Consider the following 27054-nt stretch of genomic DNA (forward strand, 5'->3'; position numbering starts at 1 on the left):
AATGCATTTTTGGGCGTTATCATTAACCTTTTGAGAGGTTAAGAAAAACGTGTTTTCGGTGGTTAATATTAACCTTTAACGTGGAGGTTAAGAAAAACACGTTTTTGAAGGTTAACATTAACCTCTTAAAAAGTTAAAGGTTAAGAAATACATATTTTGAAGGCAATCATTAACCTTTTATATCTTGAGGCTCAGAAGCTGGATTTCGATGATCTCAAGTGCTGTGCGGAGCTGAGAACGAGCCGGAGATACGGAGGCTTAAAGACTCGCAGACTTCAAAGATAAAATGGCCAATTTGATGTTTTAAAACTAGACAAGTTTTAAAAATTAACAGTGGCTTATAAAGTTTAAAGAATTTTATAACCGGTCAACAAAAGTAAATCTTTGGTGCCAACACAGCATAACATGGCAAACAGAGATCTTCCCCTGCACAAGCTCGATAACAGAGCTTCTAATATCATTCAAAGCGGTCAATATGAGTATGGGCAGGCATGGGATTATAACCAGTGTGAAGAAGCTTTGAATAAAAATGTTGGCACACAAATGCATACACAGCAGCAAGACAAGACTACGAGTACAGAAGAGGGAATTAAACATTCAAATGGTAGAACTGCAGTCTCTGGTTCTCCAATCAAACATCGAATGTTGAGCTTCAGTTAAGAAGATCTACCAAAGAAAGACGGATGCCTGCTAAGTTCTCTGATTATTAGTTATTGTTCGCTGAAGAGGCAGAACCTTCATTATTAGTTTTCGAATTTTCAGAAGCAACCTATAAATCTCCACTCAAAGACGTAAACGGTGATAAATGTCAAGCAGCGATGCATGATGAAATGGATTCTTCAATCAATAATCGAACTTGGGATTTGGTTACTCTTCCACCAAATCGAAGACCACTTAAGAACAAGTGGGCATACCGATTGAAAGAGGAAACGGAAGGAAAAAAATGCTTCAAGGCCCGATTAATGGTAAAAGGTTTTGATCAAGAAAAGAGTATAGATTTCAATGAGATCTTCTCACCCGTTGTCAAGATGACAACTATCTGAACAGTGTTGGGCTTAGCAGTTGCATGAGATCTTGAGCTGGAACAACTTGATGTCAAAACCGTATTTCTACATGGTGATGTAAAGAAGGAATTGTGTATGGAGCAGCCTCAAAGATTGTCAAGAAGGGGCAAGAAAAAATTTATTGCAGATTAAATCAAAGCTTGTATGGCCTCAAGCAAGCACCAAGATAATGGTACTTGAAATTTGACCGCCTCATGACTGAACACAATTTCACAAAGTGTGAATCAGATCCATGTGTCTACTTCAAGAAACTTCCTAATGGTGAATTCGTCATTCTCCTTCTTTATGTCGATAACATGTTAGTAGGTGGCACCAATAAAAGAATAGTTAATGAGTTAAAGGAGAAATCGGCAAGCAAGTTTGCAATGAAAGACTTAGGGGCAGCCAAAAAGATTATTGGCATGACGATCACAAGAGATAGAAAGAAGAGAGAAATTACGCTATTTCAAGAATAATATATTGATAAAGTTGTTGAGCGGTTTGGTATGGCTGATGCAAAAGTTGTTCCTCTTCCTCTTGTTGGTCACTTCCGTTTAAGTTCTGATTTGTGCCCAAAAACACAAGATGAAAAGGAATTCAAGGAGAAGATTCCTTATAAATATATGGTTGGTAGCATTATGTATGCCATGATTTCTACTCACCCGACATTGCTCATCCAGTTGGAGTTGTGAGTAGGTTCATGAGCAATCCTGAAAAAGCTCATTGGGAAGTTGTCAAATGGATATTAAGATATCTACAAGGAACTTCAGATTATGTGTTATGTTTTGGAAGAAATAAAGTTCAACTGCAAGGTTTCACTGATTCAAATCTTGTCAGAGACTTGGATAAACGATAGTCTACCACTGGTTATACCTTCATGTTTGTTGGAGCTGCTATTAGTTAGGCTTCAAGGTTGCAACATTGCATTGCCCTTTTTTCAGCTGAGGCCGAATATTTGGCTCTTTCCGAAGTTGCAAGGGAAATGATTTGGCTTTAGCAATTGCTTGGTGACTTGAAAGTTCAGCAAAGCAAAAATAATTTGTTTTGTGACAGCTACAACGCTATTTTCATGGCTCATAATCATTCATCACAGCATTGTTCAAAGTACATTGAAGCACATGCTCACTTTGATTATATTGCAGTTAAAAAGTTGTGAAGATTGACACAAAGATCAATCCAACAAATATATTCACAAAGGTTGTTGCCAAAGAGAAGTTTGAATGTGCAAAGACTTCTCTTGGGCTTGTGAAGAAAAGGTAAAACAACATTAAAGCAAAGTATTGGGTGATTAGTTGCAGCATTGGTTGTCCTTCACGTGGGGGTTTGTTAATATGTGAAGGTCAATGGTCATACTTGTTTTACCCTCCAATTGTGTATCTCTTGATTACACAAGACTTTTCATGTGTAATGTAATTGGAGTCTTTATATATGCTGCTCCTACTCATTTGCATTTGTACTTTTACACTTAGTCACAAAGTTTGGCAAATTTAGGCCATGAGGTTCGAAATTCCACGAACTTCCAAACAACACAAAAAAAATCGTTTAAGTTTGCCTAGTATTCATATAGATACATCAAACAGTCTTTAATAAAACATCATTAAGGGTTTTCCATGTTTTTTTCCTTGCATGTGGATGCTTTTTCTCGTATCATTTTGAGCATTAATCCAATTTATCAAGCAGGCAAACAGGATCAAACAGGCGACAGAACGAGAACCAGAGCAAGCAAGCGAGAGCATGAAGGCTCTAGGGCTTTTGTTTAACCATACAATCAATGGACAAACAAACCAGGAAAACCAAAGACAAGTGAAATAGGGTTTCTTTTTAAGACGAAAGCACCCCTTTCGATGTTGTTCCCCTACCTGATATGTGCTACCGCTTCTTGTCTCTTAGACGGCTCCTACGAACAAATGGTGAAATCAAACATAGATCGCCATTTCGGACAATATTGTTTTATATGTTAATATTATTTTTATGATTTGTATAATAATGGTAATGCCAGTTGGGTATCTACTTAATTTTTAATGTTATTAAGTTTATAGAATTTAAGTTTATATGTCTCACACTTGGAATTGAATAATAATTAAAAGTGGTTACTATTATTTATTTATATTTCACTTTTATATATTTGATAGTATTACTTTGTATGTTAATATTATTTATTTTATTATTATGATTGTTTATATTGTGATATTTGTAGTGTCCTTTAGTTTTTAAATTTTTAATGTTATCAACATTATTATTATTATTTATAGTGTTTTTATATGTAGATAATATTATTATTTAATATGATAAATAGTAGTAGATATAATTTATCTATTTAAATTACAATATTGTTGTATATAAATATTTATTTAAATTTAAATTTAGTATTTATGATTTTTTTTAAATTAATTTATATAAGTGAACTTAATTTCAAATTTTTCTATTTTGTTGAGATGTCGAATTGAATTTCATAGATGCAGAACTCAAACTCGAACCTTGTGACTTAGCTTTTACATATTAATCCAATACTTTGCTCAGTCTGGACGTAGCCACAATTCTAGTGAACCAAGATAAAACTTGTGTTGCACTTTTCTTTTGTTTATTCACTCGATTCATCTGTTGTTTTGTATCTTTCGTAGTGTGTTTTTTTTGTATTGCTTGGTAATTAATGGTTTTCAGCTACGCATTATGTAACTCGTCTTGCCCAGCTACCATTTGTTTCCTACATTGTTTCAACTCACTGCATCATATACGGATTCTCGTACCCACATCCTCATCCGAATCGGTAACTTAGGTATGATATGATATGATATGATAGATTTTAATGACGTCCACGAGACTAAAGTAGTCTATGGGACCCATGTAATCACCCTCCCGAGTCAGGAGCCAAACTAGTCAGTTGCAAAGTTTTGGTTAACTTGTCTCTTCTTCTCTGAATTTTGATAATCAACTCCGCTGTTCTCTTCACTTGATCTTCCTCAAATAAATAGTTGAAGTCCTTGTTCTGCAAAATTTTTGTATAATCAGATCTGATGTCGTTGTAAGCCAAGCATTCCATGACAAAGTGTTGCTCTGTCTCCACTGTTCCCATATTGCAAAATAAACATGTTCTGTCTGCCCACTCTTCCTTTGGAACTTGCCATCTACCAGTTTCACATCGCAGCTGATGTGAACTAATTCTAATTTGTACCATCAACATTTTTGCTTTCCAGTTAATAGGTGCCCTTATATAGGCCTTTTCATCATGACTAGAAGTGGGATTAAATTCTTTAATGTAATAAGATTTTTTCCTCCCTATGTGTCTTGTCCACAGAATATTGCGAAATTTTTCATTGACAAACTTTTTTATTTCTTTAATGTTATCCGGGCAAGCTTGGATGTTGATATCCCATTTTTGCATCCATTTGTCATTTTGTTTCATCCATGTGCTTTTTCGCCTCACAAGTTTTTCCTCTATTACCAACTTGGGCCAACAATGTGTTTCTAGACCTTGGGTTTTCTTTAAATAGCTTAGCATTCGGGTCAATGCGACGGCTTCTAATGGAAAGGAACCCACCTCCGCCAAAAGGATTTCATATGGAACTGTGGTCTTGACTTTAAGATTGCATGTGATAAAGTGTTTTTGATTTCTTTCTACTTGCCGCCATTTCTGTTTGGACATACTACCGCCCCACACTTCACATCCGTATAGAATAACCGGAGTGACCAGCAAACCAAACAGAGTTTTCATGGTCGTCCAATCCCATAATTCTGCGTTCCTGCACTTGTTTTGTAAAGAGTATAACGTGATGAATCATAAATTAAAAAATATAGAAAAAGTATTTATGATTAAAAGGCAAAAGTTTTATGTCTGTCTAATCCTCCCGTAAAACCAGAAATACCATCAACAATCTTAGACAAAGTTTTAGGAATTAGAAAAACAACGCTGCAGTCTATTTAGTCTTGGACAAATTCTTGGAATCATTAAATACATGTGCTCAGACAGAGCAGGTTCTCCTACAATCAAGGGTGAAAGCATCTATGTTGAAGTAAAGAACCTGATAATTTAAGGCCAGAGGATTTATCTTGAAGAAAAGATCATGCAAATGTGCCTACAACTGCAGGCCCTGAACAGATCGCATTGGTTCTCTTTGAATTGTTTCAATAAACATTTCTGCATTAAGAAGCCCTAATTGTCTAGTTAAATCGCATTAGTACAAAACCAGCAAATTTGCCAGTAGTTCTCCCATAGCAATACAAAATAAGTTGCTTAGAATGCTACAACAATGAATATGCATATCAATGACCAAACAAATCAGTTGCATAAATGAACCAGTTTGCCCATTGAAAAATCAATTAAATTTAGCAGGCTAGGAAGAGATGTTTGCTCTTTGAATAACAAAACTGCAATCCAAGTTTCCTCAAAGGATAAATTTCAAGTAGAGTTTCATCTTCCAAGAAAAAGCACGCCCTTGCCCTTGTATGAGCACAATAGCTTCTGAGCCAAGAAACAAAGTAATTCTGTAATAACAATATTATAAATTGTAATAAGCTAATGTTCCAAAGAAAGGTTATATAACACAATTATCATAAACATTTGTCCTGTATAACTGAGGTTATATAACACTATTATAATAAACATTTCTCCTGTATAGTTGTAACTGGAAATGTAACTGGATATAGCAGATCATGCAAGAAGATCATTACCACCAATAAGAAATAAGGGGCCGCGTAAATGAGAATTCAAATGAAATAATGTTGTATTAATGGATTCGCTTAAAATCATTACCCATCTAAGCACTTTGTGCATTTATGGGAATTCCATGAAAGGGCATTTGACTGGCATCCTTTCTACAAAATAATGAGAATGAAACAATTTGAATCAAAGCTTTTTGACAATAATAATGATACAGAGAATTCTCCAAATATTAGTAATCGTGCAAAAATTCTTCAAACTCCGTCCCTTTTAGCCTATGATAAACCTCCTTCCAATTTTGGATCTGCTTTGAAAGAGGCTCGGTATGTATTTTCACATGATGACTAGTTAGCTTCTTTGGTATTACTCCTAGGAACTTCTGAGTCTCCAGGACATGCTGCAGATAAAAATACAACAATTTACCAATTAAATAAACAGATGGTTTCCCAAATGAAAAGGAACAGCCACTGCATAAATATCCAATTCTTTGAGCTTAAATTTAACAGCCGAAACAGAGCTTGCCAAATATTTTTCCAAATGGAATCTTAATTACCAAAGAATTATTGACTAAATCTTCGTAAGAGAGAGTTTTGTGGCGAGTGCTTCCAAAGAAAACAATTGCATCATTACATAATTCCCCAACTCGGTGCAGATACAAGGGTAGAAGTGTCACATTCACCACTGGCTTAAATGTTGCCAGTATTTGTGCCTGTACGAACACAGTATGCCTTAGTGGAAAGCTTGCTTAGCTCTAATGTTCAATTTCTGACATAATATTTAATACTTCTTCACAATGTATTAAGCATACTCTACAACTCCTGAATATAACAAATTTATAGGCGAATAATTGTGTAATTCATATAACAGCTTATTGTCACAGCAATTACCACTTGTATCAATTTTACCTGTGTTTAGAAAAAATTCATTGATGAAAGACTTGTTTAAAATATAGTGTCGCAGCCCCACCAGAACTGAGTCAGATAAATGATATTTTAGCAACACTGATATTACAGAATTGAAACAGAAACAAAATTGAGATAATGTACTGCGATGGTTCAGTTTCTGAGATTTTGCAAGTATAATCTTGACGGAATACAAAGCATATACTCTTAGAAGATAAAAAACAACATTTGTAAACAGGACATACCTATACTAAATATTTTGAGAAGCTTATGCTTGATCTGGCAAACTAATAGAGGCTCTTCAACAGGATATGTGTAGTATAAGATTGTATTTAGTTTGTCTACCTTTCTCAGAATTAGTCATATAAAATTAACCGTGTGACTGCATGTTAATTATAAAAAGAGCATTAATTGTTTAGGTATTTATGATCAACTTTGTTAACATGTCATGCCCCACTGAATTGCCACCAATCACAGCATATATAGCTGCCCATTTCCATCCAGTAACTAGGCAAATTAAAAAGAGGTGCCAAATAACATGCTAAAGAATAGCGCCAGCAATATTAGATAGGGCTAGCAATAATAATTAACTTGTGTTTTCAAGAGGAGCCATATTGTAAGAAAGGTTGTCTCTTTCAGAAAGAAGATATATACGGGAGATTATTCCATGAGGAGGCAAAACGGAAGAAACTATGAAGTGACTTTGCAAATATACATAACACCCAAAGAGGATGTAAACCCTCCAAGAAAAAAACACGATATTTAAGGATGAGAAGTTGAAAACTGATAGGCCAAAGCTGGCGATAAAAGTGATAGATTTAATGCTTACAAACTAAATTCAGATTGGTCTAAGTGTCAGTCTGGGTATACAAACTTGCAAAAAATGTTGCAGTTTTACGCACAAGGGTTATAGGTAGAGGAGTGGGGACGAAATGCAACGAAGTACACACACTTATAACTGCTACAGGAAATCTCAAGATAAAACTCACAGCAAAAAATTGCCGCAATAGTCTGCAACAAGAACTCTGAAGTCTGCTTCAGGAACTCTGCAGATTTCCACAATTCTAATTCTACGAATTTTAGGAATTTAAAACTAAAATCGAAACATGCAAATAAAAATGATGAAATTAAGACTACATTCCTTCTTACTGCTTACACATTTTAATAGAAAACACAGCTAAAATAAAACACAATATAAAAGTGACATCACCACATTTAATTAGAGGGGGGCCTCTTCTTCCACATGGTGGCTAGAGTGCATCCACAAAAAAAGATGACAAACAACATATTTTTATTTCAAAAACAAAATTACTATCTTCACTTTTCTAAACTATTACATCTGTTAATTTTTTACACTATCTCCTACCCTATCCTCACGCCATCTCTATGCAATTTTTGCTGCTACATTGTTTCTACATGATCTTCTTCATGGTGGCCTCTACCATTGTTGCCCATATTCCATGCAACTCTTCTTATTCTAATGCCACTCCTACATACTTGCATTTCTGCCTCTTACACTGCTTCCCCCTTACTCGCACAATTACATTACCTTTATATAATAAAAAAGGCATAGCTTATTTTCCAAATTTGCATAGTTGTCCCTTCATTCATGGCTCCTCTATTTCATCCCATGAATTAAACAGATCTGAAATATAGGGAGCCATTTTATTTTCAGATAACTAATTATCCTAAAACAGAGGTTTTGGTATAGCTTGCATCTGTTCAGTTAACATTATTAGATGCAGCAATAATTATTTTTAGCCTATGGTTATTAGTATTACCATGCCAAAACATCAAAGATTACAACAACAAAAATAATCGTAGAATATTATTTTTGACTTGTGGCTGTCCAATATGAGTAGAAAATAAATCATATTATTTGTTGAAACTATAGACCTATAAATAATGAATAGATGTAATGACAAATGACAGGAGATCTGTGTTGTCCACTTCCAAGTGCAGCAGGATTTATTTCTTAAACATAATAGAAGTGTATATTACTAAATACAACCTACTATTTAGTATTCACATAGTTTATCTAAAAACTAAATTAAATATTACACATATAGTATGCAGCATAAAATGCTAATATTGTATGAAATTGGAATATAAAAATGGGTAGTGAGACGTGAAAAAGCTTAAATATGAGATAAAAAATTACAATGGAACGTAAATGGCTCTCATCAAAAAACAATTTATTTATCCTATCAAGTTATTGGAAGAAAACCCAATGCTCGTCTAATTATCGAGGACAAACATTAAGGAAGTAGCTGCAAATTGGAAGAAGAAACCTAGCAAAAATATCAAGACAAGATTATTTTCAGAACTATTTGAATATTTTAATGAAATTTATGATTTTGATTTAAGCTATATTGATAAATATAAATGCAATTATCATTTAAAAATCTAAAAGGATTTTGTAAGGACAAAATAAGAAATGTTCTAGAACAGGACATCACAATTGGTATCACAGCAACAATCTTGCCAGCCTGTAGGACAAAGCTAAAACGATGGATACATTCTAATCAAGGACATTTGAACATCTATGAAAGGAAGACACAATGGATGATATTCAACAATTGGTGTAAAAACTTGAGGCCCCCAAAATTATTGAAAAGCACCAAAGATTGTTAGAAGATTTCAAAGTTTGAGTTTCTCTTGATGAAAACCTGGCAGCAGTCAGGAACCATTATCCCAACAAAAGAGATCGATATGAATACTCAAGAAGGAGCAAGGTCCAAGAGAATCAATAATTATAACAGAAGAGAAAATAGAATGAGAATATCACAAGTTGCAAAAACTAGACGAGACAACATTATGTAGTGAAGGTTTCAACAATTGCAAATGATGTTCAAGAAGGAGAAAACATTTGTTAGTGTAATTAAATATTCACCAATTACACTTTACTTAAGTTTACTTAGGATAATGCATTTGCATATTAGTTGTCATGTAGACACATAAGAGTTTGCATTTCATTTTAACAAATGCTGTTGGAGAAATCCACTTGAGGTGGAGTTAGTTGTCATCTCATACCTCTTTATGTGTGAGATCCACCTTTAATGTTCCTACCACATTATCATCCTCTCAATGTTACACATGTTGCACATACTTTGTTGGACAATGGAGGATGATCCACCTATGGAGAACATGTGAGTCCACCTTGTGTCATTGATAGGTTATCTCATGCATATCTCCTAGTTATCATGCATTGCTTATATACTCGAGCACATCTACCTTGTATTCATTAATTGGGCATCCATTATCATTTGATCAATATTGAAGCAATCATTTGATTTTATCATTTTGTATCTCTTATTTGTGCTATCAATTGAGCTTCACAATCCTAGCATTTTCATTCTTTGCATTAGACAAATTCTTACATGGTATCAAAGTCATAGCAGTGTCATTGGTTAGCCATTGAAGAGCTATTTGCTTCAATTTTGGAAGGCCACAATTCAGATCCAAAGGTGTAACAGTATGTTGGAGCGTCTGGAGAAAGATCTGACCTCACCGTCGCATCCGGGTGGCTATTCTGGTGAATTTTTACTATAAATTTGCCCATATTGAAGAAAACTCAAATTTGAGGCGAAAACATTTTGCGACTCACACTTTTAAGGCCCGTTTTGCAATTGAATACACGAATTTTCAGAATTGTTTTTTTTATTTTTATTTTCATCAATTTCTCAATTTTGCAATTTATTGCAATGATCTAGATATCTTATCCTGTCGAAAAATTTTGGGTTTTTGTTTTCAAGGTCCCGCCCCTGTATTTGTGACTACATTTGCAGCCTTGTCAAAGAATATTCTACAAATCAGATAGGATAGAAATCAGGCAGCCAATTCCCCACACAGGCCAATCCATCATTAGGCAACATAAATTGTAGGAGTTTATGAAGTCCAACTCCACAGCTCGCCAAGATCACCTACATGACCAAGACGGAAGAGGTGGAGCTTGGAAAAACCCTAAACGGACATGAGAGAGAAAATATTGCAAATAAGAAAAATGTATTTACAATTGAAAATGAGATATGTGAGACAAGAGATACAATGAGAGAGTCTAAATATAAAGGCCTCATGGAAGCGTGTAGAACAAGCTAGAAAGTGGTAGAAGATAAGGTTGACAACTAAGCATCCACAAAAAGGTGGAACATGCTAAAAGGGAACAAACTCTCGTGTTGTCAATAACTCATCACTACAACTACTAAATGCATTAACCTAAGTAAGCTTAAGGAAATAGAATAAATAATTAATAATTAATTATTTACTCTAATACCCCCCCTTAAGTGCAACTTAAGGGAATGCCTTAAGCTCGCAAAACTAAGATGAAATGCAGAATAGGTCCCAGCAACAAGGCCATGTTAGGTACCCATGTACAATGCAAAAAAATGCAACCTCTGTAAACGGGGAAAAAGAGAAAACCACGTGAGGAAAACCCTCCCCCAAAAAGAAGTAAGAACCTAGTGAAGAACTGAAGAAGCCTCCAACTAGGGGAATGTCCCCTAAAACAGGAACAAAAAAGTGATCATGAAGAGCATCACTAAAGCATGAAGAAGCCGCTAAAATCTGCCACCAAAAAGAAACTGCTGCTCTAAAAAACCTCCATGGAAGAAGGCACAAATCGAGCGTTTCTATATGGTAGATGATCCATCTCACCGAAATGCATAGGTAGCCAGCCACTGCAATCGCCTCGTATATAGGATGAACCACTGAATACATAGCTCACACTATCGAACCATTGAACCAAGGATGCATTAGAACAACAGCATAACCCCCCCTTAATGCAAACGGGGTGAGATAACAGGCAACTGAGAAGGTGAGCCAAAATCCTCTGCACACAGAACCAAGAACGACGAGAGAGGGAAAGAGGTACAAACACCTATAAAGACACGGTCACACCGACGCTGCATGGGGCTAATGTTGTGGAAGGGACACTCACTTGACAAAGGGAGAGGGCATAAAACAGCAAACAACTATCCCCCCCATGGTGCTTTATAAAAAAAGTGCAAGTACACCTGTCTCAAAACAACATTCATGAACCCGAAATGCAAAAGTGGCACTTGATCTCAGTGCGTATACATAAAAGTGCTTACGAATGATGGCTACAATGATCAAAAAAAAAAAACAAACTAATACAAAAGATAGTACAACCCAAAACAAAAGATTCTATGCCAAGAAAACGATCCTCGGACCTAAAACACCCAAGATATCCACCATAGAGCAAAAATGTCAAAAACATGATAGAAAGAGCATGGGCCAAAATCTAAGGAAAAAGATCACATTTCTAAAAAGGTGACAAAACCAGATTTCTAAAAATATAACATTTTCAAAAAATGGACATGGGGCGCAAAAGATATGCATGTTGGGGTCGAAAACAGAACTTTGGACTTCAACTGCAAAAACAGGCAACAAAACTGCATCAAAACCTGAAAATACCTGCACCAATGTCTCCATCTCGGAACCAGCTTTCTAGCGCTTCTTTCGAATCGGAAAAATACCTCCGTATGCTCAAGTTATGGCCAAAAAACCACAAGTAGGTCCAAAATGACCCTAGAGAGGTGCAAGAGGTCTGCTAATGCAGTGCTGATGTCATGATGATGTCAGCAATCCGCTAGCTTAAATTTGACAGCTTGGAGGCCATCGTGGCAAAAAAGGGCCATGTGGCATGCCACGTGGCAACGTGCCACGTGTCACACAAATTCGGCGTTGGCCATACCTAAATATCCTCGCTCGAACTGATTGTGCCTCCAAGCGTCAAGCTGTGCGCAAGTGCTACAGAGGCGGAGGAACAGCGGAGGTGGCGCTGTTAGTTGTTCCTGCTGGCGGAGTGCAGAACAAAGGAGGCACTGCCGGAAATGGTGGCGCGAGAGCGGGGAGCAAGTTGAGGAGTTGACCAGGCAGCGTGGCCTGTCCAGGGTGGAGCGTGGGATGGCACGTAGGCGGCCCCGCGGTGGCCGCTGGGCGGTGGCACGATGGCGCAGCCTTGCACTTTCTTTTTTTTTTAACACCAAATCGTCTGTACAGTTCGAATGGTGCCTCCTGACTAAAAAAATTTTGCCTTCCGGAGCTCTATCTCCAAAATCAACAAGTTTTATATGAATCCTAACTGCAAATGGGCCTTCTAGATCCAATGGCAGCGTCCGTTTGGGCCCAAAGTGTTCCGAAAAAACGCTCTTCACCCGGATTGAAGAAAAAACCACAAACAAACTAGGGTTTGCATTTTCAAATCGCGGCTTCAAAAAACCTTTAACAAGAAGCAGCAAGGAGGCTCTGATACCATGTAGGAGTTGATGAAATCCAACTCCACAGCTCGCCAATATCACCTACATGCAAATAACCTATTGAAAGAAAACCAAGAAGGAAGAGGTGGAACTTGGAAAAACCCTAAACGGACATGAGAGAGAAAATATTGCAAATAAGAAAAATGTATTTACAATTGAAAATGAGATATGGGAGATGAGAGATACAATGAGAGAGCCCGAATATAAAGGCCTCATGGAAGCTTGTAGAACAAGCTGGAAAGTGGTAGAAGAGAAAGTTGACAACTAAACATCCACAAAAAGGTGGAACATGCTAGAAGGGAACAAACTCTTGTGTTGTCAACAACTCATCACTACAACTACTAAATGCATTAACCTAAGTAAGCTTAAGTAAATAGAATAAATAATTAATAATTAATTATTTACTCTAACATAAATCTGGACAAATCTTGACACTATCCAACATTCTCATCCTATGGAGTAGTTTCTTCGCTAAATAAGACTATGTACTTTGGTGAATATATACATTAGAGGCAACTTATTTTTTAACAAATGTGGGATCAATGCGCTAGAAGTGAAAATGTCACATGAAACAGGTAGGCGCAATGAGACCAATCATTTTGAATCATTGCCACATTGCCACTCAAACCGCACATGAGATTCCTCTTCATTTGATTCACATCAAGTTTTGAGCGCTAATGTATACAAAGAGCTCTATTCGTCACTTTACCAATGTAGGGTAATGTTTTTGAGCAGCCCCCTCAGCATTGACTGTTTTAGTTTTGAAGGCAGTTTTCAAATGCCCATAACTCCATTATTTTAACTTCTATTTCAGTGCATTTTCTTTTAATTGGGGTAGCTTCTCGTGCTCTTCTTAAATCTGAAATTATACATTGGTTGCATGATGCATGAATTTTAGAAAACTTTATTGTTTTTCAAGTTGACTTAATCAGCGGTTTTTTGACCCAAAAATCGTAAAAACCGTGATGTTTTCATCCCAAATGCAGTGCAATTTTTTCAAAATATCGTCAGCGATTTATTTGGCGATTATATCGGCTGGCAGTTTTGCTCGCAATATCTCGCGATATTAACAATATATCGCAGTTTTTTTAAACTATGCCTCATATAATGCATAGTTAGGAAGATGCTACCATTTTGAGAAATCTGTAGTGATTGAGGGTGAAATTAGGAGGTCCATACAGCTTTCTAACTATTTGCTACTGACTGTAGTGGAGTGCACCAGCTTGTGAAGGGTCAAACCAAGAGTTAATGTAGTTGATTTTCTGTCACTGAAATACAATTTCATATTCTAGCCGCAGCCATACAGATCTGCTTTAACTTTTGGCAGGTCATTCAGAAGCTGTGCGAGTAGACCGGGGATCTGTAACATCAGCATTTTATGTATTTTACTCATGCAATCATCAAATTGTTCAGATCTGCTGTGTATCACATTGTGAGTGGACATTTGGTCAATTTGAAATTCTGAAATTAGTTTTCCAGTACAACCTATCACCACTGTAGTTTCAGCAGTTACAATCAATTAATATAACAGTTCTGGGGTTTATACGTTAGTGTTTTCATGTTTTGGCATGCTGTTGACAACTGTATATTATTCAGTTCCAATCTCAATTTGACTTGAACCTCAGAATACAAGGAATGAAGTTATTTTTCCAGACACTCATTTCATATTCAGCTTTCTGCCTTTGGTCACCAAAATCAGAGAAATATAAAGAAATCAGAAAATTCAAAGAATCCAGATTGGGTACATCACAATAAGACCCAGCTTTTCACTACTTGGTGGTAAAGAATAGTAAAATAATAGTTGGCCTTAAAAAGTCAGGGCCTGAATTCATATGCACTTAACAATGAAACAAAGATTGACAATGAGGTAAGAAGTGGAAGCATCAGATGCCAAATGAAAGGAAAGTAGAGAACTATTAAATTTGTGTAAGACCCCTCCTCGCATGCACTTATTTAAATATGAATTTCTCTAGTAATTCTCTTTACAGGAGAATTGAATGGATAGAAGAGAGGGATGAGGTGATGGAATGAACAGATATTATGGTATAATGGTTTAATGCACTCTCATTGGGATTGTTAGAAACTCAAAGATAAAACTGTCATCACACTAAGAAGTATTCATAACCTAATATTAGGAGTTAGGGTAAACTATTGTGCAATTAACTATAGGAGAATATTGTGTGATTAAATGATAGAATAATGCATTATGCTGAGTTTGACCAACTATATGGAAACGTGAATTAGAGGCTATAGGATTGAGGCACCTTTGTATATACTGTATCCAAAATGTATATTCTATGATTTATGGAACTAGAGTATCAGGATGGCACAAGGACCCCCTATGCATGTGTTAATATTTATCCACTCAGGTGATCTTTTGATGATGCTAGAAGCTATTGTATATGTGTTGATGATATCTGTTCAAGTGATTATTGTGGTGTTATAGATTGAACTAATGTAAATAGAGATTAGTATGTGCATTATATTTTGAGATGAGATTGTTATTGTTAAAGTGTTATATGATGTTTTAGACAGAAATATAATGTGATGCTTATAGGCTTTAAAGATGGATGAACTGTGTGTTTTTAATTGATAAATGAATTAGTGAATTATTGTGCCTTAATATATAAAAGTATTGTGTTACAAAAGATTATAGTTCTAGGTTGAGTTGAGTTTACTGATTGTGCGGAAATGTGATTAAATCATAAACATTGCATGTTAACCTAGGGTACGTTTGTATACCCTAGTTATTATGAAATAAATGGACTTAGATGTTAGTGAAGATGAAAATAAATTAAGGATTTCTATGGTTTAGGCATTTAAATAGAAATGGATATCAGTTGGATACTTGTGATGATTTGCTTTATGTTGATTTTTCTTACAAATGTTGATTAGGTTTACCTTATATACTTTGATGATTAATTATACATGCATTCGGTTGTTCATTTTGATGATGGAAGTTGAATCATGATGTTCAAACTTTGCAAGTAGTTTATATAACATTGTTGTAGAAATAAAAAGGCTAATTGAAATGGAATCATATTTATTTATGGAATATTAGATTAGTTATGTTTTCTAATTTAAAAAATTTGATATTGTTGAGTGTATTATGTTGTTGGATGTTGTGAATATCTTATACGAGCATCTCTATAGAAAAAAAAAGGTTGATTGAAATTGAATTATGTATGTCCAATGTTGAATTCAATTATGTAATATTGATTGTATGTATATAACTATATGTGATTTTTCTTTGGACTATTGATGCTCAAGTTTAGTGTGCAAAAAAATAACCATGGTATTAATCGGAGAATCAAGGCTAAACCCATGTACAAACAGTGAAAGCCAAGGTTGAATCTATTTGAAGAGATTTGAACCTGTTAACCATGGTATTAATCGGAGAATCATGGCTAAACCCATGTGCAAACAGTGAAAGTCAGGGTTGAATCTATTGAAGAGATTTGAACCTCGTTGTTATGTATTTTAATTTGTAAATGAATGTGTATTAGGTTAAATTCATTTTGTAAACTAGTGACATGTCACTTGTAATGTGTAATGTGTTTTTATGGTGTCACTTGACACTTGTAATGTCTATGTGTAAAATACATGTCAATTAGGGTTTGGGAAGGGACACTTGATCTTCAACTAAACCTAGCAGAGTGCCTAAGTTAACCCCACTTGCTAAGAGTTGTTATGTGAAGTCCCCATCAAGTGAACTTCGAATTGACACTTTTTGGTAACTTTTGAGGGCCAAAAAGTGGTCCTAAAGTGTCATTTTAGTGGAATGTAAGTACCCATTTGGTAGCACTATGAGTTGGAGCCTAATTTTCACCATTAGAAGGTCTGGATAACTTTCGTGGCCCTCCAAATAACCCATTTTCCAAAAATTGTGAAACTAGAGAAGTCATGTGACCTTAACTTTGCCCACACACTTGCCCAAGCTTGCATTTAATAGAGGGGGACAATAGTGTAAGAAAAGGACTTGTGTCCTTTCCTCTTTGAGTTAATGGGTGGGTTAGTGTTTTTGGCAGCCTTTTTAGAGGGCCTTGGACAACTTAGTTAGTGTTCACCCACTCTCTAGTTTTAGAGACATTAGGGTTTTGGAAGATTGGAAGCTAAAGGAAAGGGGCCCTTTTCAACTATTCATTTCCATTGCTATGAGCAAGGTTGGTGGCTCTTGCCAAGAAAATACTCTTTCATTTTGTTGTAGACTAGTATGTGAATGGATTCACGAACATGTATTGTATGCATTTACTCTTGTATGTTATTGTAGTTCTTGTTAAGGGATGGAAATGGACATTTTGGATTCATCGTTTTCTTGCATTTTTAGGGTGTTTTTTTCTTGGGTGTGAAAGGCATTACTCACTCTTGGGAGGGTAGAAAGGGGTAGGGATTAGGTGGATAGGACTAGGGTAGGGGGGAAAGGTAAGTAAAGTAGGGGGAATAATTAAAGTAGTTTAAAATTTTTACCAGAAATACCGTGTTTCTTCCAATTGTATATATATTATTTAAATAACTCTATATACTGATTTATACATAATAATAATTGAAGTGTAATTGTATATAAGTAATACATATTTCATTAATAACATAAATTGTTTAATAGGTCTATTGGAACTCTCACGAAGCTAGGTAGATAATGAAGATTTCCTTAATTAATAAGTGACCTGAGCCTTTTGTGGGAGTTTTGTAACTGTAATTTCAACGTAGATGATAGTTAGGTGGCTTGATTAGTATCTTAATTAAGTTGTTATGAGAAGCATCTTTGTTCCAAGATGAGTTGTAGTTGTTGTTCTACCCATTTGAATTGGTTGTTCAGAACCATATAGCTGATTTTCTTGATTGATCTTATAACAAGATACAACTTTAAAGCATGATGTTTAATCCTAAATACGAAAACGAAACTCTTCAACCATGCATTAGTGTCTTCATTGAACTATCATCTAATTGGTAAACGTTAACTGAAACCTAAACCTAAACACATTATAACTTGGACGTTCAATCCCAAGACATGTAAACATTCAATTGGTTGTTAACCTTGCTGCAACTCAACCTAGAATAAGTGTGTAGTAAACTCAGTTTTAACCTTTTGGGGAAAAAAAAATTTGTTGTGTTTATGCCTTGAATTTTTTAGGCATGACAATTTGAATGTTAGGAAAAAAGTTTATAGCAACTTCACCATGTTTAGGTACAAGGATATCAAAACTCAATCATGGACATAAGCCCCTAATATGTATGACCTAGTCGAACTTGAACATAAGACCCAGATTTTCACAACTTGGTGACAAAACAACAAGATAATACCGGCTTTAAAAGTTAAGGCTAGAATAGCATGGTTCTGAAAGATATTGATTCGTTGACAATCAGAGCTCAGGTCCAAGTGCCTTCTTTTTGGGAATGGATTTTGCTTGTACTCCTACTAATCAACTTATGTCGATTTTCCATTTTTTAAATGAAATATACAATGCAATTCATTCAAAAGGGAAAAAATGGTTAATTCAATATCTACACCTCTGTTATTAGAAACACAAAAGTAAGGATTTGTTTCCCATTTTCATGTGTGAAATGTCATTTCTGTCAGGATCAACAGTTCTAGGTCCATTACATCTTGGAAAAAATCTACATCTTTGTTGATCTGTGATTTCTTTTTTGCTGCATTTTTATTAAATCGTGGGATTAAAAATAGAAGACAAACATCATTGTAAAAAAGTGTAAATGCATTTCATATATTATAAGACTGAAAAGAAAAAATGGTAAACTGTCCATTTTCAACCATTGATTTGTGACCATCGAACAATAAGAGCTTCAGTTGACAAGTCCATTAAAGAGAAAAGGAGAACTTAAAAACAATTGGTACTTGAGATTCTCACCATATGGAAAAACCTTCCCAAAGGTAATATTTTATAAAATTGAAGCTATTTTTGTAGTCCAAGTAGATTTTGCTACTGCTTGGAGTTGTTGTTTTAATGAGAATTGAATCTGAAGCATGGGCTAAGCCATGGTTAACAAATCCATTGAATTATAGATAGATGTGTTACATGGTTACAAATGACAGATTGGTGCAAGATCTACTCCCATAACCTATGGAATATTAATGATACTTTTGGGTTGACAAAGGCATCCTTTTTATCTGGAATCAATTTGAAGAGGCAGGATTTCTCGGAAAGGGTTTTAAACATGAATGGAGTTGACTAATGTTCTTACCTAAATGAAAGAGGAACATGATGAGTAAAACCATGAGAACAGAAGATGACTTTCACTATAACATCATTTCCACAAATTGCAATTTTTTAAATTAGGCCAAAGAAGAAATTTCATGATTGTATACACATCAGTGAAAATCTCAGAGGACACTAATACAAATATGGTTTACAGCAACAAAATCATGGTTAATGACATACCATTTCTGGATTGTACTAGAACAATACTGATTGTAAGCAATTATGCTCTTCATAAATTGCTAATTACCACCAATTAGAATCAAAGAGTCAAAGAAAGGAAAGGAAATTTGGGAAACTGACCTCAACACTGGAATGCACATGAGATTGATGAGTACCGTTCAACAACTTGGCCTCCTTGTCATATAAATTTGCCAGAATAGACACATATCTCCTTAAGAGATTATGCCTAAAAAGGAATATAACTGATACATTCTTTTGTTTAAAATAGGCCAAGGCTTCTTTATTATATTCCATAACACCCTGCAGCAATAAAGAAGAAGAATTTTATGCTTTCTCTTTGTCTATGCAAACAACAAACACACAAACACACACGTATACGTTTATCCTGAAAATACAAACACCATATGATGCCTAGTTATGAAAACTAGAATATCAACAAAGTAATGTCTCCTACTAATGACGTTCTGCTTAAACCCATCAATGACCTTATGACATGTCAACATTACCTTGTCCACCAATGTCTGCCATCTGGAAGTCCTCAAAACAATTTAACCTTTTGGCTGATTTCATCAAAATTGGCAATTCAAAATTTGGGCAGCAATGGCAGTTATGAATGATTCTAATATGCATAGGAGATATGAGCACAGAAATGATTGACTTCAATGATAGAAAATTCTTAATCACTGAACTCCAACCAACAAATTCTCTATTCCGTAGCTGGAAAAACTTGCCAATCCACCTCTATGCAAGAAACTAAAACCAGTAATAGCTGATTGAAAGGATAACAGCTGAAGCAAATCTGACATTTTGTCCCTTTGTCATTATAAACCATAGTTGCATGGGCACTCATACCCATACCCCTGGGATGCATACACATAGCCAAGTACCAGGCATGTGTACCCAAGTACCGGATACTCAATGGGTACTCAGTGGAGAGTATTATAGCTAGGGACAATGATTAAGATTTCTGATATTTGTTTCAGTTTTTTGTTTGCATATCAGCTTGCTGTTTATCAAGCTTAAATCAATATGTAATCAGTTTAAAACTTTGATACAATACCGATTAACAGTATACTTTATCACTATTCAAGTCAAAAGCTTTCATTTCCAATATGTCATTGTTATATGATTTACAACCTTCTTGTTCATGTTTAAAGTTTGCCTTCTCTATTATGCATCTAAACATTTAGCATATATTATCACAAACATATTGCAAATCTGAAACTGAACATGATACATTACATCTGCAAACTTTATGACTGCTCTTGTTTGGAAAATCATTGTTATGACTCGTATTTTCAGATTTTCTATAAATATAAAAATATAAAATTATATAAAAGATGTACATGTTGGTTCCCAACACCGCAGATTGGAAATCCAAGAGCCTGCCACTTCTCCGATAAGGATCTCTCAATCAGTTCTGGTCAATGAACAAGAATCAACTCTCGATCCCCTGCACTTCAAGCTCCACTACACCTAGGCAGCTAGACCTTCTCCTCGAAACTGATCACTTGGTTCAAAGCTTTTCTAAAGTGAATTTAAGCTTTGGAGTTCTCCGACTAGCAAGGTCCTTGAACTCGATGAAACTGAAACCGGATGCTGAGTGTGAATTGAATAAATTGTATAAGGTTTTAATAATAGATCTGATACTTGTAGAAGGAATATATAGATTTTCTTACTTTAATAATAGAAATAACAGTGCCTCTACTCATCCGGGCAATAGAGTCAACTTCAGTGAATTTTCACGTACAACTTTATAATGTTCCATGCACTTATATTGTCAACAATTAAATAACCAAAATGCAATAGATCAAATATTTTGCAATCTTAAATTAGTCCAGATTGAACTTTAACTCCTCTGGTAGGGAGAAAACTGGACACATATACAGAAACAATTTAAATATCTGTAATGATCAAATTTAAAATGCTAAATGACCATGTCCACTTATCTTGATATTAAAATTGTATACAGAATTTTAAAATAATAATTATAAAGGACAATTCATCTGCAGTTTAAATCTCCACGCCTTTAATAATAAACAAAGAACATTTTATTTTATTATTAAAATAAAATAATTGAATTTATATTATAAAGTGATATTAAGCTCCTTATCCCTCCATACAAAATAATAGAAATACTTCTTCTTGTAGAATATGATTGTTCGAATATCTCTTGTTCTAAAATGACTTCCACATTTTATATCTCCTATACTTTGGAATGTGACTTTTCAAAATAAAAAGTCATCTCTTTTTGAAATAATTAATACTTTCTTCCTAATTATAATAACGCCTCCTTTAATTTATAATTGCCGTCCATGGTACTTTAATATTATCACATGTTGGAGCCTCTAGTTGTTTTGAAATAATACAAAGGATAGATGATATTGCATAATGCCGCATTTAAATGAAAACTAGAGAAAAGCTTGTCTTCTAATCTTCCAAAGCTCCTAGTGGTTGACGTGTCTTGTTATTGCTGTAAGATCAGATTACAGAAATATTAATCGCCAAGTCCTATGCCAAAAATCTCTGCCATGGAAATAAGTCTGGCGATATGCACTTCCCGTGAAAAATGGTTTTGTCTTTATATGCCAACGTGACCTTAATCAAAAGGCAAATATATATTTGTCATCACTTATCATGTTTTCTATAGATGACATGGAACATCTGCATGTTGACCGGTCATATCTCCCTCAAATGATAATCGAGTCAACAACACCCATATTTGAGGCAATCGTTGCATAGAGACTTGAGTATTGCCGATGATAATAAAAATGCTATTACTTTATTCTATTTGGTCTTGATAATAATAAAAATCCTCATTTCATCTCTTCGTCAAAAACCTAAGACTCCACCCTGTGTGATTTGCCTAGTTTATTTGTGCTATATCTTTACCAGATAACGTGATCGTCCTGTCCTCCTACTGTCTTCATACTTTATCACAATCTGTGATTGCTTGTGATGATTTATTAACTATTTTCTAATGGATTTCCATTAGTTTGTTGTGCTTTCCACGTACACCACTGCAAAGATAAAAGGCTTAAATCATGTTTCATTTCTTCAAATGATGATGTCTTTGTATTAAATCCTTAAACAAACTATTGATTATCATTGATAGTCTATGTATTTCTGATGTAAGATGCTACTATGACTATTATATTGCTACAATTCCAGTTTTAGATCTGTTGCAGGGTCTCCATGTAATGCAGTGAATTTTCAATGCATTTACTTCTTAATATTCTCCAGGCCATTCCTCATTATTCGTGGTCATCTTCACTGACATATAAGCAACCATCCTAATTATTTATTACCCTATTGATGTGTACTTTCTATAAACCACATGTTCTTAACTTTGACATCAATGGTTATACCATGAATTTCCAGCATTATTTCACAAATGGAAGCCCCAAATTTTTGCAAATAATTTGGGCTCCATTAGTACCCAAATACCCCCGTCCCCTATTTTGAAAAATAGTCATACCCATACCTGTACCTAAAGTACCCAAAGTACCATCGTATCTGTGCAACCTTGTTATGAACCTCCAATATATCTAGCTAGTGAACCTTCGCACAAATGGTTATTGATTTGAATATTTCAGTGTGCTCTAGAGTATCATACATACCAAGTCTCCTAAGTGATGCACCTTTTCCTCGCTCATGTCCCTCATTCAAACCATCCTAGAAATCTACCTCATAAAGTGAATTATCTTATGATATCTCTACTTTCATAAGTTGTTTGTTTAGGCAAATCTTCCCTATGATCTAGCTCTCCTTATGCATGATCTAACTCTCATTCACAAGGACATTCTATGTTGTCTTCTTCAAGAAGATCACATACTCTTCCTCTTCAGTTGCTTTTCAATTTTAGCTTCATCATCCTTTGTCTTTGGTTCTAAGTTTCTAACATCTTATTTTCAGACTCTTCTGTTACATCCCAAAATTTTGACCTAATTAAAATAATTTATAGCCATTGAGATGATTAGTTAAAACCATCATTTCCTTTGATCGTGTGAAAAGGGAAGTTATAGTTAACCATTTAATTCATGTGAACTCGGTTGTTAACAATTATTATGAATAATTGCTTAATGAAAATGGCAGTTATCCATTGCTTGTTATATTTACTTGATGATGGTAGTTAGTTGTTGTTTCAGTTATCTATGTTATATTCTAATATTGATTTAAAATGGAAGAACTTGTTATTATTGTGGAAATGTTGCACAGGTGGTTGCAGGAGCAAACGAAGGGAAGAAAGCATTGCTAAACAGGATTTAAGGAATGGGGTACTACTCTAGTCCATTCGTCCGATCGCCGAGTATGGCTTCTAACTACCTTGTTAAGGATCTAGCAACTTCATAGTAGGGTACACACATTGGACATGTGCGAGTTACTTGGACAACATATAAAGCATATATATATATAATCATAATCAAAATTCATGTTTAGAACCATTACCTTTGTTGTTCTATGATGGCGTCTCCATTTTTCTTTCATCATCACCTATATATATATAACGTATAAAGCATATATATATTTATATCATAATCAAATTTCATGTTTAGAACCATTACCTTTGTTGTTCTATGATGGCGTCTCCATTTTTCTTTCATCATCACCTATATCCACCATGATATTAATATAGTATCTATAGTTTGTCCCTATTAATATATGTATAAATATATACATGCATATATATCAAGACGATATGAGGTTAAAATAAATCACAATTCTATGAATTACACATGTATATAGATATACGTATTTTAATAGGTATGGCCTTAGGTATAATAATACCATGATGGAATCATTTGAAAATTTTATATATATATATATATATATATATATATATATATATATATATATATGCGCGCGCGCGCACGCACACACACATATATAAAAGATTTTCAAAAAAATAGCTCTTTAATAATTCAAAACTTATTAACTCTCCATGAGGGGCAACCATGTACACTTGGCACCACCTTTACTTTTAAATCGATGAACTTAAAACCGATGGTCTTGTTGAAACTGTCACCTTGAGCCATAGCTCGTTTGAGCCCAAAGAGGATTTAAAACATTTCACGTTTGGTGGAGACGGCATTCTTCTCCTTATCTCTGCTCTTACTATTCTATCTACGCACCAGGCACAATACCTCTGATTCAACTCGGGCCTCTCGAAACAGTAGTCACATTTCAATCACAATCAAGTCAGCTTGAGCTGCTCAGCAAAGGCTCCTTAATTCCCATAAAGCATTGGTTTCAGGTTGTGTTGGTGTTTCTATATTCTTTCTTCATACCTCTTAATCGATGCAAGTATTTTCTATATCGATAAATCATGCATTCGACTCTTTAAATTATGCATCAGTTGTACATTCATTATCTATACACTCGGCTTATGTTCTATCGAATCCCTTTTATTTTCGGTCAAGATCAATGCGAACGGTCAAATATCAAATTGGGATCGATATACAATATGAGAGACTTTCATAAAGAACAAGTCGTTTCCTTTTTGTGATATGTTTGTGATTTGTCTTTTGTTTGAACAAGTGTGGTTCTCAATCATAAGAATGACATGTTGCCTGATTTGAAGTACATCTTTACATCGGTTGTATACTAGCAGTGTACTCGCCAATGGTTAGTATTCCATGATTAACAAGATGAACAAAACCAAGGACTCACCCTGGCTGGAATGGCCAACGAAAGAGGGTGAAGAGGTAAAGAAAATCCCTGCAAAGGAATAGCAGAAATCAAAACTACCATAGATGATAAATTTTATGATAAACTTCTACAGATTTTCCAAGTAAGCTCATGCTTGTCCAATTTATATACCATGTTGTCAAGTCGAGCGATGGTGATCGGGTATCATAAACCCATCTAAATGCTTGGCCAAGGTCGTTTAAAAGCATGCCTCACATGATGTCAATGGTGTCAGTTAATCAAGCATGCCCGCCTATTACTGAGTAGACATTCTAAACACCGGTATGCTCGAATAGCTGGACTTATAGTTCCCCAAGCCTAACCCCAAGGTAGGGAGAGCCTTTCTTGTCAAAAAATTGTGTGGGGATTGATAAGGTCCGTGGTTGGAAGGTTAAGCCTAAGTTAATGCTTCTCCTCTATCCAGAAAGTCGAGGCTTGCACAACATCATCAGATACTTCAGCCAGATTTTGTATGTTTCTATTTCCAATCTTTATAATACAATTTTTTCTCGTAATTAATATATAATTCATGGAATGAATGGAAATGATTTAGTTTCTCTTGTATTGCTATAGTAATCAGATAGTTATTTTAGTTTTTCAGTTATTTTCACATGAAATGGATTGTAAGGTGTTAAACATGTTTACTTTGGTAATATGATTATGTGTATTACTTTCCAAATTGCTTTTATTTTACAGAATTTAGTATTTAATTTTAGTCTAGAAAATTTGTATGTTACATATGGCATCAGAGCTCTAGATTTAACAATGAACCTTGAGCGGATCACCTAGCAAGATTAGTAAACCTGAGATCTTCTTAGATTTAAATGTAACAGGACGTATACACAAAAGACACCTCGCAAGAAGGCATGGCATCCCATCTTTCCATACTTGATTAAGAACATGCCAAACAATGATTATTCTTATCGTTCCATGCCTCGAGATGACAAAAACTTTAAAACAAGTTTTGTAACGAATGAGCAAGGAAAGGGTCAGATAGACTCCTACCATGAACGCAACTTATAGAAACAAACTTATTCAAGTTTGGAACACTCGCCAGGCTAACTCTCTTACACACTTCCATAGATCTTGGATGGCGCAAGATATGTATAAATTGAAATTGAAACTAAACAAGAAGTTGAAAATAAAATCTCAGAGTGATTAAATCTATAATCTAAATGTAACACCTTCAGTAGAGAGAATTTTGTAAAGTTTAGTGTTGAATAAAGTAGTTGAAATTCTGTCTATTCTTGTGCTATTCCTCCTCTTCTCAAAAATTGTTTTTGTATAAATATGTATAAACCAGAAAATTTGATGTAAAGAACTTGCACACATTTTTAGGACAAAATAATTAAGAAACATGAACAACAACGAGAATGTCACAGACCACGAAATGGTCCATGAGAACAATCCACTCCCTCCCATTGATCTGCTACTACAAGTTTTGTAAGACACGCAAATGAAGTTAGACAATATGGAGAAGAGGATGAACGAATTGGCAGCCCAAATTGGGCAACGTCAAGAGGAAATGCAATCCTCGTCCTCTCCTAGAACAGAACCTGAAATCTCTAAGCATAGTGAGAGAAACGCTCAAGCCTCACTTACCCAAACTGAGAAACAGAAGAAACTTGAAATAATTAGCGACTTATCCGCAGATATTAAAAAGATCAAACCATCCAAGTTCTTTAGTTCTGAATCTGGAAAGGATGCAGAGGCCTAAGGCAGTTTGGGGAATATACCATTTTTTAGGAGAAGCTGCTACTTGGTGGGGAAACACCAACGTTGAACTAAATATTACCACAACTGAAATTACTTGGGATAAGTTTGTGACCATCTTTAAAAATCGTTGGCTACCCCAAACTTTCTACAACGAAAAGTTGTTAGACTTCCAGAACCTTAGGCAAGGGGATATGTATGTACGCAAGTATTGGAACAAATTCACCCGTCTGCTTAAGTATGTACCTCCGTATCAACAAGATAAAAATCTCAGAGTGAGAAAATTTATCATGGGACTAAATAATAGGATCAGTGGGGCAGTGGATGTTCTCACCCCTCGAACCATGGAAGAAGCCCTAGAGAAGGTTGTTCGTC

At 35.0% G+C, this 27054-nt stretch overlaps 1 protein-coding gene across 4 annotated transcripts in view; it reads right to left on the reverse strand.

Moving 5' to 3' along the window:
* Positions 1 to 5740: 5740 nt before the first annotated feature.
* LOC149530718 (uncharacterized) overlaps positions 5741 to 27054 on the reverse strand; it is a 44045-nt gene continuing 22731 nt past the window's right edge. For 3 of the 4 annotated variants that reach the window (XM_089809028.1, XM_089809030.1, XM_089809029.1), the window contains exons 4-6: positions 19399 to 19578; positions 6254 to 6409; positions 5741 to 6097 (exon numbers count right to left, since the gene is read on the reverse strand). In XM_089809028.1, the coding sequence (XP_089665154.1) occupies positions 5933 to 6097; positions 6254 to 6409; positions 19399 to 19578 (501 nt within the window). In that variant the 3' untranslated portion in view covers positions 5741 to 5932. The remainder of the gene's footprint in view (positions 6098 to 6253; positions 6410 to 19398; positions 19579 to 27054) is intronic. The other variant, XM_089809031.1, reaches the window with a different exon arrangement.

The sequence above is a fragment of the Cupressus sempervirens genome, chromosome 11 (assembly GCF_028749045.1).
Source record: "Cupressus sempervirens isolate cs-2001-9-10 chromosome 11, ASM2874904v1, whole genome shotgun sequence".
NCBI lineage: Eukaryota > Viridiplantae > Streptophyta > Pinopsida > Cupressales > Cupressaceae > Cupressus > Cupressus sempervirens.